Below are 15,694 nucleotides of genomic sequence, written 5' to 3' on the forward strand. Positions count from 1 at the left end.
GGCCAGCCTGGGCAGGACAAGGAGACATTTTAGTAGCGTTTAATTACAGCCATGGTGTGCTCTTAGGAGATTAATTAGAGCAAAGGTCCACCTGTCCACCTCTCTGATCCGACCAGGAGCCAGATGCCTGCAGGAAGAGAGCCAACCCCATGGGGAACCATATGGTGACACCATCTCGGTGTCACTTCGCCTTCTCTCTTCCAGCTGTCCAGGCTTTTGAGCTCTTCCCCTCCAAAGCCTCTGGGAGGGTTTTGTTTCAGGGGGTTGCCAACAGTGTTTCCAAACCCTTTAAAAGCTTCTGGCATTCCCTGTGCCTCGAGGCAATGGGTCAAAACCCATCAGATGTCACCCCCTGCTCCCACCTCTCGTCTTACTTTATGGGCAGGGATCTGCCTGGGGAGGGGAAGAGAATGGGTGATACAGCTGTAATGGTTGAGATACCTTTTAAGATCACTCAACTCTTGTAATAAATGTAAAAAGCAGCTGATGTCATGGATGAAATAACTTCCAGCTGCTCCCTGGAGGTCTGTGTGTCACATCCATGGTCCATGAGCTACACACACAGTACTGCAGGTGCGGGGCTGGAGGGAGATGGAAGACCCAGGACTTACAGAAGACCCAGTTATGTAGCAACAATGGCAACAAAAAGTGCTTCCCAACCTGTTACATCCTATTAGCCAAACGTGAAAGTCTTTTTTTTAATTGTCTTTGGTTTGTTCTTTAACTCCTCCTCTCCAGGGCACCAACACCTGAAGCACAGCTTCAGTTTTACAGTGAGCACCACTCCAGCTCCACCTTCATCCCCCCAGGGCTCTGGCCTGGAAAAAAGCATTTTCCTCAGTGTCTACCCTGAGGCTGGGTTTTAATTTTTTTATTTTTATTTTTTTTAGAAAACCTACTCCTAACTGGGTTGTGAAATGTGAACATGGTAACTCCTGGTCTGATAAACATGCTGCCTGCAGAAGGACTAGTACCTCTCCCTGGAGAAACAGAAATTAAGCTATATTATCCTGTAAGATATATATATATATGTGTGTGTGTGTATAATATAATCATAGAATGGTTCGGGTTGGAAGGGATCTTACAGATCCTCTAGTTCCAACCCCCCTGCATGGGCAGGGACACCTCCCAGCAGCCCAGGTTGCTCCAAGCCTCATCCAACCTGCCCTTCAACACTGCCAGGGATGGGGCAGCCACAGCTTCCCTGGGCAACCTGGGCCAGGGTCTCACCACTCTCACAGCAAAGGATTTCTTTCTAATGTCCAACCTAAATCTCCCCTCTTCCAGTTTTAATCCATTCCTCCTGCTCCCATCCCTCCCTGCCCTTGTCCCAAGCCCCTCCCCAGCTTTCCTGGAGCCCCTTCAGGCACTGGAAGGTGCTCTAAGGTCTCCCTGGAGCCTTCTCTTCTCCAGGCTGAACACCCAAACTCTCCCAGCCTGTCTCCAGAGCAGAGCTGCTCCAGCCCTCCCATCATCTCCATGTCCTTCTTACACTGGGGGCTCCAAACTGGACACAGTGCTCCAGGTGGGGTCTCACGAGAGCCAAGTAAAGGAGGGGAATCACCTCCCTACATTTTCTACTTCTATTTACATTTATCTCTTATCTTATAATGCCACCCTGAGATGAGACCCCTGTTGCCATGTCTATACTTGTGTGACTGCCTTGGAAATCTTTACAGGTCTATTTCATAGAGCAACACCTATTTCCATCCCATTCTCCTTTCCCAGGAAAATTCCAGTGAATTAGGTTAATAAGTCAGCAAATGGAAGATTTTAGTGGAAGAATGGTCTGGTGAGCAAGGGATGGAGATGGAGAGGAAACACAACTTCACTGAGAAGTTCAATCAAGGACGTGGAAAAAGGTTTTCTAGACACAACTGTTGAGGCCTGGGGAGGGCTGAGAGAAATGCCAGAACATTCTGTAAATTAGAATTTGTTAGGTAAGCCCCAACAGGTGACTTGTAATAAGCAGAAACTGGTGAGTGTCAAATGAAAGGGAACAACAGGCAGTATCTGGCAGCAGGGGACTGTGGAACACACCCAGTTTTACCATAAGGGTGAAGATCAGTCTGAGAAGCAGCATCCCTTTTCTAAAAATAAAATTGAAAACATTAAATTATAATAATGTAAAATAAAAGCCACTCTAGCCTGCACTTCTCCTTTCCAGCACCTCCACAGTGGCTGTCAAGTGTCCAGGGCACTGAGTGGGGGTCTTGCAAAACTAAAAATATTGTAGATGGCAGCAAGCAAACCTGTTCCATCATTTCCTGTTAGCTGTTCCCTACCTGCTGAGCATTGATCTTACTCCCCCCAGATCTGAACCAAGGAAATAAACCCTTGTTGTCCTTCAAAAGTTATTAGGGAGCAACAGGGGACAAGAATTTCTGGGAAGAAAAGCAATGGAAGAGATAAGAAGTCAGATAGAAAGGGCAAGAACAAAGGTAGGAGGGCAGCAAGGTGGGGCACTGAAACTGCTTTCCAGGTTTGGGAAATGAAGATTTTAATGAAAAATTGGGGGGTTTTTTGTTTTTATCTGAGAAAAGGACTAATGAAAAGGTCAGCTGAGCAGCAGCATGATGGCAAGTTGATAGAAACAAACTTGGAATCAGAGCAGGCAGAAGCACATGAAGGACTCCAGCACCTCTTGCAGCGTTTAGAGAGATTCAATAAAACCAGTTAATTCTGGAGTCTGACTCCCAACCCTGGCTGCAGCAAGAGCAAACAACTGTGTGTTAGAAAAATACTCAAGACTCTAATGCCCTGTTTACTGATGTCTCACTCTCCTCTCAGCCACCATCTTTTAAAAAAGGTTTTTGACACTAAATTCAGTTCCTTCAATAATTTATCATGACATAAAGCCCTGACATTGTCAGCTGCTATTCTGATTTAAAGAGGCATGAGCATTTCCCCAGGCATTACTACTTCTTTCTGATGCCTGAGGACATCATCCACCACAGCAAGTCACACTATTGCAAGTGGGAAATACAGCATGAAGGTTTTGGATGGTCAGGAAGATAATTGTCTTCTGACACTTCTCCCCATGCAGACATTCACTGTTTTACTACTCCCGTGAATTACCAGCACACAAAAGACACCCCCAGGGATTTGGGGGAGTTAGAGGAGAGATGGTTTCTGTAACTGAGCAAATAACCACACAGGAGCCTCCAGAGGTGGAGGCAGAAGTGGGAAATAGTACAAATTGTCTTGAAAGGAAGATGCTGTTACGTGGCATGAGGGGCAAGCACTGCCACCATTGTTTTCAAATCATCATGAAGGTAACAACAAATTCATCCAGAAATCTGTTCCTGCAGCTCAAGTGTCACTGTAATTGCAGTGACAACCCAAAGACCACAATTTCTTCTTCACCCCATGCACCACAAACACACTGAAAATAATAATAATAAAGAAAATATACATCTGTATTTAATTCTCTGCATGAGAGAGGATGAGAGGAGGACACCCTCTGGCCAGGGCTCTCTGAAAATACAGCTCAGAAAGTGCTAAAATGAACCGCCATTTTCATCCTCCTATATGGGAAACATCTTTGCTAAAGCCATTTAATATATTTGTGCAGGTTTAACCTGGGCCAGGCTGCCCAGGGAAGCTGTGGCTGCCCCATCCCTGGCAGTGTTGAAGGGCAGGTTGGATGGGGCTTGGAGCAGCCTGGGCTGGTGGGAGGTGTCCCTGCCCGTGCAGGGGGTTGGGACTCAATGGTCTTTAAGGTCCCTTCCAACCCAAACCAGTCTGGGATTCTATGATTCTAAATCAAAGTGTAGTATCTGTATTTCCAACACTTTTTTTACTCCCAGCAATGATATCCATACATAGATAGATAAAATACATACACATGTACTGTGCAGGCCAAGGCAAGCCCTGTTGCAGCTTCAGCCTGAGCTAACCTCCCAAGTTCTTCCTCTCTTGCCACCACCCAGGAGACTTCAGGCTGCTGAGTTTTCAGGAATCTCCTCTGCCAACACACTCACCAGAAGTCTCAGCTATTGGACCTCAAGAGTTGCCCAGTCTGACCAAAGCACTACAAACCAAACAGTCAATAACATTTCTTTCCAAATACGTCTCTTGCTCACCAAGGTGGGCTCCATCACCACCTCTCCAAAATATCAGCCCCTTGCCATGTGCCAATGCTTTTTTGCTCCATGGTCTGGAGATCCTCCTGGATCCCAAAATTGGCTGGAACACCAAAACAACAGCTCTGTCTAAATGTAATATGAAACAGTAAGGAGACAATGCCTCAAACTGTTCCTCTTTTGGACTGGGCTACGGGAAACACAATTTCTGCAGGAGAAGGAACCTTTACTGCTAAGGAAAAGATAAAAAGAACCTCTTCCATTCCTAAAGATTTGCTCTTCTGTCCTAGTTTCACCCCCCATTGTTCTCTGTAAGCCTGCCCACTGCAGACTAAACCATGCTTTCCACCTGATGGGACGGATGGCTGGCTGCTCCCAAACCACCCCCTCTGAGGAGCACATAGGGTGCTCCAGGCAGAGGCCCTTGTGCAAGGCTCAGCTGTGTGATGCCATCAAAGCAGCACTGCCACAGGATCAGCCACAAACTGGTTTGGGTTGGAAGGGACCTTAAAGATCATCCAGTCCCAACCTCCTGCGTGGGCAGGGACACCTCCCACCAGCCCAGGCTGCTCCAAGCCCCATCCAACCTGCCCTTCAACACTGCCAGGGATGGGGCAGCCACAGCTTCCCTGGGCAGCCTGGGCCAGGGTCTCACCTCACACTCAAGAATTTCCTCCTGATGTCTCACCTGCTTCTCTCCTCTTCCAGTTTTGATCATTCCCCCTTGTCCCCTCACTACAAGCCCTTGTCAGAAGCCCCTCCCCAGCTTTCCTGGATGCACATAATGTCATTATTAGCCAGTGTTGATATGGGAGCCACAAAGTTGCACTGAGTTCTTTCCTTTGCTTATTTGAATAATGAATTATTGCTTTCCCATTGACTGAAATAATTATTGTTAATACTCTTACAAAATGTTTTCTTTCCAATTGAGAAAACATCACCAAAAAAAAAAACAAAACCCAGAACAGCTCTGCTGGTGACTAGACTTGAATTCCCTGTGGCTGTACTGTAAATTACACATCTGCTGTCTTGATGGCAACGAGGCAGGAAGGTAGGAGAGCAGTGGAGCAGCTGGGAGCCTCCAGCATTGCCCTGAGATGATGTGGCTCATCACTTCACCACTTGTTTTGTCCCTGCCCGTGTGCAACAAGACACTGAGAGTAACACGTGCCATCTGGTGCCAGCACAGAACCAGACCCACCTTCCTCACCCCAGATGGCTGAGCAGGATCCATGTTTCCACGGGAGACCAGGGAGACTGGCTGCCTGTCCTCCTGCTCTGTGCTGAACAAATGCTGCAACTCATGGTTTATACTGTCTGGGCACGATGCCTTTTAATTGTCACACTACTTCCTAGAGAGGTAGGAAAGCAGAAGATCCAGTTCCATAGCATGTCCTGAGCTATTGCTAGACAAGCTATGGAACTATGAAAAACGAGTCAAAGATGAAAAAGAAAATACACTGAAAAAGTCCATTTTATCTTAAGCTCTCGGATGAAACTGCATTTCACAAGCAGAGCAGAAATATCCTAGAAGTTTACCAAGTTGCTGAACACTCCTGTCTTACCCAGCACTGAAACAGACTTGTTTATTAGCAATTTATCAAGCTGCTGGATGCTTTACATGACAGTATTTTCACACTATTCAATTTACATCAAGCTACAGCCACACTGAGCCCAGGAGCAAACTGCTGGTCCTTCAGGTATGCAGCCTCCCCAGCTTGACACCTCTCCCTGGCTGCTAGAAGTGACAAGAAATTTGGCCTTCAAATATTTAGCTTCTTTTTGGAAGAAGGCTGATTGAGGAGGGACTGATCATGGTATCACAGCACCAAAGAGAAGCCCAGTAGCTTCCCAGTAGGTTGGGATGAAGTGTTTGACCATCAAGATGAACAGGTGCCCCAAATCCCTGCCTACAGCACATGCTTTATGATTTCCATTCTTATTCCTCCCTATGAAAACAAAACATTTTAAGAATCATATCCTGTTGAATATGGATTTGCAGTTTCTCTTCTTCGAGTTCAAAGTCATCCCCAAAAGATGTTTACAGAAAGCAGGTCACTCATGTATAATTCCCACCTCCACCAAACTTACACGTACGGAAGACAAATCCCCCCACGGCTGCCCTGCCTTCAGCTGCCAACCCCATCAAGAAGACCATGATTGTGCTCTTAATCATACATGAAAACCAGTCCAGAGCTGCAAAAGGTCAACATTTTGACCTCCAAATGCTTGGTCAAGGAAAACACTGCAAAGAGAGGCTATTTCCTTGGTGTCTGCAAACACGGGAAGATCCACACTTGGCCACTCAACCACAGAACAAACCTTACTTCCCCATTATGGTGCAGCCTTGTTTCCACACACCAAGTGCCAACGCCCAACTCAAGAAGCATAAACCCCCTCCAAACTCCTTCCAAATTACAAGAGCCCTCTGAAGGCACCAGAAAATGATCTCAGCACAAGAATCATAGAACACCAGGCTGGAGAGGTACCTCAAGGAGCATCTGGTGCAACCTTTCTTGGTCTAGACAAAACGGCCCAGCACCCTGTCCAGCTGAATCTCAGAAGTGTCCCATGTTGGGGAATGTTGTTGCTCTCAACACGAGCTACATAGTAAGGAGCACTTACCCTTGAAGGGCTTTTTCTCCAAACCAATCTCCCTTCCCTAGAGTACGGAGAAACACCGGATCTTCACTGGGGGAATCTTCACGAGTAACGTTCACCTGTTGAAAAGCCAAAACCCCCCAAGCATTTAGAAAACTTTGAATTATAAATAAAACCTGTCTGTTCAGAGAGGGATTTTTCATCTCCTGGATCTCCCAGGAAAAGCTCCAGCCCATATTCCCTCTGGGAACTACATAATTCTCCACAGTCCTGCACTCTTCCCTCAGCACCACCAACCAACCACCCAAGAAAAGGAGCAGGTATTTTCCTGTGAGGTACCTACTACTCTTGCACTACTTTTTTTGGGTTTTTGAAGGCTTTAACTCCATTTTGTAGAGCTGGCTGCACGAGTCTCTGTATGGAGGCAGCAGCAGAAATTGGTTCCAAATATTTTCCATGTATCAGGCAGCCACATGGCACAGGCTGCTGTTAGCTTTGTTCTGCATCATTTCTTGTGGTGCTTAATTCACTTAAGGGAAAAAAATGGCAGAAAGAATCTCTATTTAGACATAATTGAACCAGTTTGGAGCATTATGGGATGAAGGATGCCTCCTCTCACTATCTCCCAAATTCAAGAAGGGGATCTCTCCAACTGGAGCAAAAATCAAATATTCTCACAGAAGTTCAAAGACAAAAAAACCCCACTACCAAACCCAAACATTTTCTTTTTCAGTTTTGCATTGAAAAAGAGCAGTCACTGCTGCTGGAAAGGAGACTTTCTTCCCACTCTAACGCCATGAGTAGGGTAACAGTGTAAGTCTAAGCTGAAGCTGGCACAAGAGAAGGTGACTTCACATCTGTGAGCAATGATTTCCTATCGCCGGGGGGTCCTTTTTAGTTTCTGAAGCCATTTCAGAAGAAAAATAGGACTTGATCACCTGAACACCCCTGGCTCTGGTTTTCCTTGCCAGTGGTGGGATATAAATCCCAGCTGTCATGAAATGATAAAGCTCTGACTTCCTGCTGGGTGCTGAGTTGGATGACACACCAAGGATGGCAACAACTCCATGGAAGATCAATGTTGTTGTTATAATGACCCTTTGTGAGAAAGATTTCTTCCTTCTCAGCTGGTAACAGAGGTAACTCACACTTCTTATGGCCCAAGGAGGCAGTGGAAACACAACCCCCTGCTAACAACGCAGGTGGAGATCACCTCTCCCAACCTTAACACTGGCCCAGGCTGCCCAGGGAAGCTGTGGCTGCCCCATCCCTGGCAGTGTTGAAGGGCAGGTTGGATGGGGCTTGGAGCAGCCTGGGCTGGTGGGAGGTGTCCCTGCCCATGCAGGGTTGGGACTGGATGGTCTTTGAGGCCCCTTCCAACCCAACCCAGTCTGTGATTCTATGATAAACATCTCTAATTCCAGTTGTCCAGGCTCTGTCTCTGGGTCAGTGGACAGGCATTTCCAAAGGCTGAGTTGTCCAAAATTTAATTGGGATGAGGACCTCTCTGGAGGTCCCTCACATACATGGGAAAATCTCTCATCTGCTTCTCCTTTTCAGGCCATTGAGTTTTAATCACAGCTTTTGCAGAAGCAAAGTCACAAAGCTGAGGTCTAGGATGTCAGGCACATCCTTTCAGATTTAATGAAATTCCAGTTTAATTTCACCATTAAATTTACAATTGTGGCCCACGCTTTCTCCCATCTCCTTTCCAGATGATGAAACAAGTGGGTTTGGGCCATTAATGAGCTACCAGTCTACACCACCTACTATCTAACATCTGCAGTGACTCATGGAAGATCAGATGAGGGCAGGGATGAGCCAAATGATTTGTAGCTGATGGAAAAAAAAACAAAACCAAACCACTAACTTGGACAAAGAGAAGTTTAATATACATTTAAGCTCTTTCTCCATGTTCTCCACTGATCCTAAGCCAATGGAGCGTGATTTCTACGTGGTTCAAAGTCATGAGCCATTTGAGTAGCCATGGCAACAATGAAGAACTGGCACCAGCTGGCATTAAATTGGTGCAATCCCATCGTTTTTTAAGGGACAGACAATGTGCAATGGCACAGTGTGACACATGCTGCCTCTGGGTAAGGCAGGTCCCCAGCAGGCACAAGGCTCAGATGAGCTGGTTGGACTCTGTGATCTTGGAGGTCTTTTCCAGTCACGATGATTCTGTGACTGAGCTGCTCTCATCTGACACGTCATCCATCAGGTTGCTGTGGGCAGGGTGTTTCAAACATGGTTTTTGGTTTCTATTCACTTGAACTCGAGGAAACACACTCTAATAAATCAACTACATGAGCTGAGGCATCAGGTGTGGTGGATGGAGCTGAGGGAGAAAAAGGGGAAAAGGTTTTTGCTCCTCCAAGAAACATCCATGGAGCATGGGCTGAAAGAACACAGAGCCAAAGCCTTTCTAAGTGTTTCTAAGAGAAGTGCTGGGCTCAGAAATGTAAAAACTCATCTCTCTTCACTTGCCTCTCACTCAGACATTAAAGGCAAGGCAGGTTTTTACAAGTAGCTCTCTTACTGAGAACATCCACGTGATGCTGCTGCAGGCAGGAAGTACCTGTGAGGTCCCAGGGACATGAGTTGCAGCCAGGATTCTTCCTGGCTTATGAAGCTGCCTGGGTGGGGTTTTAGCATGGGACATTCTGTGCTCCCCCTCCCGAAAGTCCCAGGCACCATAAACTGATCTTTTAATTCTGTATTTCATTGCTATTTGTTCCATGCTGCACTGCTGAGGCTCTGTCCCTCCCACCCTGGGCCGTGTCTTTGGCATGGCTTAGTCCTGGCGACCACTGTGTAGCTCCCATGGCCCAGCACAGGCATGAAAATGAAACACCTTCCAGCTCTGTCCATCTTCTATCAGCCACTGACAACTCTTCTGCAAATCAGGAAGCTTGAAAGAGATAACTGGGCAGGATTTAACTGTCCCTGGGGGAATTTCTGCTAAGCCACCAGGACCCAGGGAACTTCTCAACAATTCCACGTGTGCCTTTTTATTTTAGCTCCCTTTTTCTGGCTGACAGATGTAAGATAAAGCAGCAAAGGCCAGGGATAAAGCCAAGGAGCATCTCAAGCAGGACTACAGGGCTTTGGAGCAATGGGTGTTTTTCTCCTCCATCCTTCAGGTGAGGTGGAAGGGCTTCCAGAGGGCTGGACCATGCAGGCCAACAATTGGTTGCTCAGCTGGTATCAACAAGAGGGATTTGGTTATTACAGTCAAAAGACTCTCTCTGGAGACTGAGGACTTCTAGGAAGGGGTGAGATCTACCTGACCAAGTGGGACAACAGCATCACTGCCAGCAGGCCAGCCAACATGGCAAGGAGGGCTTCAAACACTTGACAGGGGAGCAAGTCACACCCTCCCTTTATTTTTGGTCCTTAAAAAAGGACCAAAAAAAAGGGCTTTGAAGAGCTGGCCTTATTCTGGGACAAGAGGAACAACTCCTTCTGAGTGGAGGGAAGCAAAAGGGAGTGAGGGAGTACTATCAGACTTAGCTTTCTGCAGTCCATGATTATCTTCATTGCAGAGATTTGTCCACGACCATCTTACTCATCTGAAAAAGACCTTTTTGGGTTTTCTGACATGGCTCCCAGAGACAGAGTGTGGAAGGTGTTGGTGAAAATCCAGTCTGAGGACTCTAGAGCTGAGAGCTGCCTCAGGAAACAGCCCAACAACAGGTGCAACACCCACACTCTTCCCCTACAGATGCCACGGGGTTTTGCTGCCTTCAGTTACTCAAGGCCAACATCATCGTGTGCCTTGGTGCAAACATCATGGCCCAGCAGGCTGGGGTGGGCCCATTTTCAAGCATATTTATCCATCTGTGGTTCCTTTCCATGGATCACTTCTCACCTGCTGTGTATCCCCCTTGAACATCTCCGTCTTGCTATGTGAAAAGAGGCCACAAGTTTCCCAAGTGTAATAGCCTTAGGCCAGCTAAAAAATCAAAAATAATGGAAGGAAAAACTCTCATCTATAAAATCCCATCAGGATTTTACAGGAAATGAGGTCAAAAAGCATATTTTCCCAGCGAGCAGGGGAACAGAAAGCCTTTTTCTTCTTTCCCAAGGACAGAGCTCAGACTCCTCTGGCTTCCTAATATTTCATTTGGAGAAGCTGAGAAGCAAGAGCCATGGGAATGAAGCCTGGAAATCAGCCCTGGAAGAGGGATACTTTGCAAAGAAAATGCTGAGTACTGTAGGGTATTCTGTTCAAAAAAAAATGAGCTTTTTAGTCATTTACTGAGAGACCCACCAACTGTTTTCAAACCTCCATGTGTTCACGGTGAGGACATGAGTAAAACAGCAGGAGATCTATTTCCCCCCCCCCCCCTTCTGGCCACTCTTCCCAGCTGATCCAGCTCCAAGAAGTTTAATTAAATGTCAAGTGTTGCAACATTCGAGCCTCGGGGAGGGGAGAGACAAAGCCCTGCCTGGCTCTGAGTCTGGAGAGCACATCACCACCACCATCCCATGTGTCTCTGAAGGGTGACAACTCACCTTTCCTTTGCTGATGATGAAGAAAGTGTCCCCTCGAGCACCCTGTCGTATAATATACTCTCCACTTTCATAGTGTGTCTGTAAAAACATAAAATTAAGATGAACAAACAGAATCAGAGACTGTTTTTTTAACAGATAGTTTGGCAAGACAACACTTATGGAAACATAAGCCTGGACCAATTTTATCCCAGGCTGACAGTGGCAGTGATTTAAAAATTGTCCTGTGTCAAGGCACATCATAATTAAAATGGAACTGTTTATGGCTTGCCCATTTTTCTTCTTCCTGTGCTACTTGCCAGCTTTTGCCCAGATAAATCATCTTCACAGCCTCAATCCATTTATATTCAGTAAACCAAAGGAATTTTCAGTGGCCAATACAGTGCACGAAATAATCTGCAATAATGTGTCTGGTGTAAAAATAGTTCTTTTCCATTTTTTTTGGTTGGTTTTGGTCTCTTTCCAGCTTTGCTAGGAAGGGCTTAATGAACAAATAGATTTTGCTCTTTTGTTATTATAGTAGTTTAATGGTTTTTTGCCTTGTTTGGTGGACTGTGCTAAAGTTGGGGGTGTTCAGCCTGGAGAAGAGAAGGCTCCAGGGAGACCTTAGAGCACCTTCCAGTGCCTGAAGGGGCTCCAGGAAAGCTGGGGAGGGGCTTGGGACAAGGGCAGGGAGGGATGGGATGAGGGGGAAGGGATTGAAACTGGAAGAAAGGAGATTTAGGTGAGACATGAGGAGGAAATTCTTCCCTGTGAGGGTGGTGAGAGCCTGGCCCAGGTTGCCCAGGGAAGCTGTGGCTGCCCCATCCCTGGCAGTGTTGAAGGGCAGGTTGGATGGGGCTTGGAGCAGCCTGGGCTGGTGGGAGGTGTCCCTGCCCGTGCAGGGGGGCTGGAACTAGATGGTCTTTAAGGGTCTTTCCAACTCAAACCAGCCTGTGATTCTGTGAAATTCATGTCACAGGTTATCAACACTTGCACCTAACCTTAACAGGACAGCTCCATCCCTGGTGATGCCCCACCACATGCAAAAGGTATTTTTACAGCATAAAAAAAAAATAGCTGCTATGTTCTAAATAAAGACTCCACATTCCTACTAAGCCCCCCAAACCCTGGCATCTTCTCCAGAGACCCTCTACCCCCTGCACATTCAACAACCACCAAGCCCAAGAGCAAGCAGAGGCAGGAAAACACGGAGACCCTCCCACCCAATGTCTTCACCCACATCTCAGAACCACGAATCATTCTGCTTGGAAAAGACCTTTGAGATCAAGTCCAACCTTTGCCCAGCACTGCCAAGGCCACCAGTAACCCCAGTCCCTCAGCACTACATCTACAAGGTTTTCAAGCAGCTCCAGGGATGATGACACCACCACTGCCCTGGGCAGCCTGGGCCAGGGCCTGACAACCCTTTCCATGAAAAAATTATTCCTAATATCCAATCTGAATCTCCCCTGGCACAACTTGAGGCTGTTTCCTCTTGTTCTATCACTTGTCACTCGGGAGAAGAGACCAACATCCACCAGGCTACAATCTCCTTTCAGGGAGCTGTAGAGAGCAATGAGGTCTCCTGCCTTGGAAGTATTTCCTTACAAAAGAAAAGGGCCACGACTGATGGTTTCCATCTAATAAAGCCCCTACAGAAAGCTGCAGGTGACAAGTCTGCTGGGGCCCAGCACTGACTTGGGACAAAACCTCCAGAAAAGCTCCCCGTGCTCCAGCTCAGGTGCTGTTTGAAGCTACACTTAAAGCACAAAGCCCCAAATTTCTAAATCCCAAAAGTAGGGATAAACAAGGATGGATTTGAGCTAAGACAGAGGAATTAATCAGAATCCTTGAATCTGAATAAGCTTGAGCTATTTTCTGTCAAGGTTATTTTACTGTCCTGCATTTATTTATTTCTCTTTCCACTCAATCTTTCTGGGTCCTCTGCAGACTGATAACAGACTCCAGCATGAAAATAAACAGGTAAAGGCTCCAGGAAACCTATCTCCTACATCTGAGGAAAACAACTCCTTGCTTTGGGAGCACTGGGCATTGGGGGATATTAACAAAAAATGATAGTCCTTGAAAAAAAGAAAGGGAACTACAATATAGAATTAATCTAGTTTCTTTAAAAATAGATCTATTTTTCGATATAACCATAATAGGCTGTGGGTGCTTGTAGAATCCTAAACCAATTCTGGGTAAATAAAACCAGAAAGTCAAAGTTAGGAATTAAGACTCTTCAGATTCTTCAGGAGATTAATACATTGCAAAAATAAATGTTCCTTATCAGAATCACATACATCGAGTATTAACATGTTAATCTTCAGAAAAGGGACCAGGGAAGGTGGGTCAGGAAGACTTGTGGGCTGCCCTGATGATGAACGGGCTCTGACAGATCCCAAATCCAGAGGTTTTCCTATTTCCATGTGTCAAAGTGGGAAAAGGGGAAAAAATCCTGGAGGAGACCCTGACCACGAACACACAGAGTTTTACTTCTCCTTGGGGGTGTTTCCGGATAGCAGATGGTGAGGATGCACATTTTTGAGCATCCAGATTGAGAGCCCTTCAATGGGCCTGATCTTCTACGGTGCTGGGATCATGCCATCCCAAGTGGAATCTTGTAGGCACCCAAAAATGTAATAACTGAAAATGCCACAGAAAAGGTTTCCAGATTTGTTACAGACAACCTATGTTCATTAAACATCTGAAACAGCTACTGCCTTGTAGCTGGGTCCCAACTTCTGGCCACATGACACATTCCACACAACTAAATCTTCTTCCTAAAGGGACATTTCTTGGTCTTAATTCACCAGTTACAACTGCACCAACCACTCAGCACTGAGACTCAGCTGCTGTCCTATCTGATTCCCACCCATGAGTCCTCCCAACCACTCCAAGCCATGAATCCTCCCAACCTTCCAACCCATGAGTCCTTCCTACCATTCCCACTCAGGCTCCCACACAAGGAATGGAAGGAGAACTAATTGAAACTCTGAAGGATCTGAAGCTACCTTTCACTTCAGCTTCTCTTGCCTACTGTATCTTTTTCCCCAAGGCTCTAATCTCATTCAAAACACTGCAGGCCCTTCTTCCAACACTCAAAACAAATTCCTCTAGTCCTCTCTTGGGTGCCCAAACACACAGAGCTTTCATTTCACTTGAGCTCCCCCTCACCAGCACCTCTCTCCGTGCCCTCCCTGCAGTCCATATCTTCAAGTATTTCAGCCCATTTCTTTCCCAGTTCATTCCACCCAGCCTTACAGCAATTCTTGCTTGAATCCACCTGTCCTTATAAGCCTAGAATCATTAAGGTTGGAAGGGACCTTAAAGACCACCAAGCTCCAACCCCCCTGCCATGAGCAGGGAACCCACCACTAGACCAGGCTGCACAAAACCTTGTCCAACCTGGCCTTAAAAACCTCCCTGGGCAACCCATTCCAGTTCCTCACCACCCTTAGAGTGAAGAATTTCTTCCTAATACCTGACCTAAATCTCCCCTCTCAGTTTAATACCATTATCTCTTGTCCTAGCACTATCTTCTCTGATGATGGTCCTTCCCCACACTCTAACCACACTCCTCCTCTGAAATCCTCCTTTCCTACCACAAATGAACCCATCCCTGTGCTTTGCCCTTCTAACCCAATTACTTCTGCCCCTTTGGACTGAAAGCACCGTGTGAAGCAGGCACAGCCCCACAGTGCTCACTGGCAACACATGCAAATAAGAATAACTAGAAGCTTCTTGCTTTTTTCCAGGCAGGGAGAAGGCAGCAAAACGTTCCCAAGTTACACATGGAACCATCAAACAAAGTCATCAGAACTTCAGCAAAAGCTGCCCATACTCATGGTACAGCTTATTTGTATTTTAACAGCACAAGCTCCACTTCATCTACGGAAAACCAGTCCAAGAACAACAGGAAGAAAACCAACAATTCGTTTAAGGTTGTAATGATGAGGTGGTACATGCAAAGGAATCATTTGAATGAAGATCATGGAATCCCAGACTGGTTCTGGTTGGATGATCTGGGATCCATGGGCATGGACATGCCCTGCACGGGCAGGGACACCTCCCAGCAGCCCAGGTTGCTCCAAGCCCCATCCAACCTGCCCTTCAACACTGCCAGGGATGGGGCAGCCACAGCTTCTCTGGGCAGCCTGGGCCAGGGTCTCACCACCCTCACAGCAAAGAATTTCTTCCCAAGATCTCATCTCAATTTTCCCTCTTTCAGTTTCAATCCATCCCCCTCATCCCACCCCTCCCTGCCCTTGTCCCAAGCCCCTCCCCAGCTTTCCTGGAGCCCCTTCAGGCACTGGAAGCTGCTCTAACGTCTCCCTGGAGCCTTCTCTTCTCCAGGCTGAACACCCCAGCTCTCCCAGCCTGTCTCCAGAGCAGAGCTGCTCCAGCCCTCCCATCATCTCCGTGGCCTCCTCTGGACTCATTTCCATGTCCTTCCTGGGTTGGGGGCTCCAGAACTGGACATAAAAAGGAAAGCAGCAAAGCCAGGGGTT

General features: G+C 46.8%; 1 protein-coding gene across 3 annotated transcripts in view; it reads right to left on the reverse strand.

The window, feature by feature from the left end:
* Positions 1 to 15,694, reverse strand: part of PRKG1 (protein kinase cGMP-dependent 1) — a 497,789-nt gene that overhangs the window by 107,279 nt on the left and 374,816 nt on the right. For all 3 annotated transcript variants that reach the window (XM_051617014.1, XM_051617013.1, XM_051617015.1), the window contains exons 6-7: positions 11,205 to 11,282; positions 6,711 to 6,805 (exon numbers count right to left, since the gene is read on the reverse strand). In XM_051617014.1, the coding sequence (XP_051472974.1) occupies positions 6,711 to 6,805; positions 11,205 to 11,282 (173 nt within the window). The remainder of the gene's footprint in view (positions 1 to 6,710; positions 6,806 to 11,204; positions 11,283 to 15,694) is intronic.

This window comes from Apus apus, chromosome 4 (assembly GCF_020740795.1).
Source record: "Apus apus isolate bApuApu2 chromosome 4, bApuApu2.pri.cur, whole genome shotgun sequence".
Lineage (NCBI taxonomy): Eukaryota > Metazoa > Chordata > Aves > Apodiformes > Apodidae > Apus > Apus apus.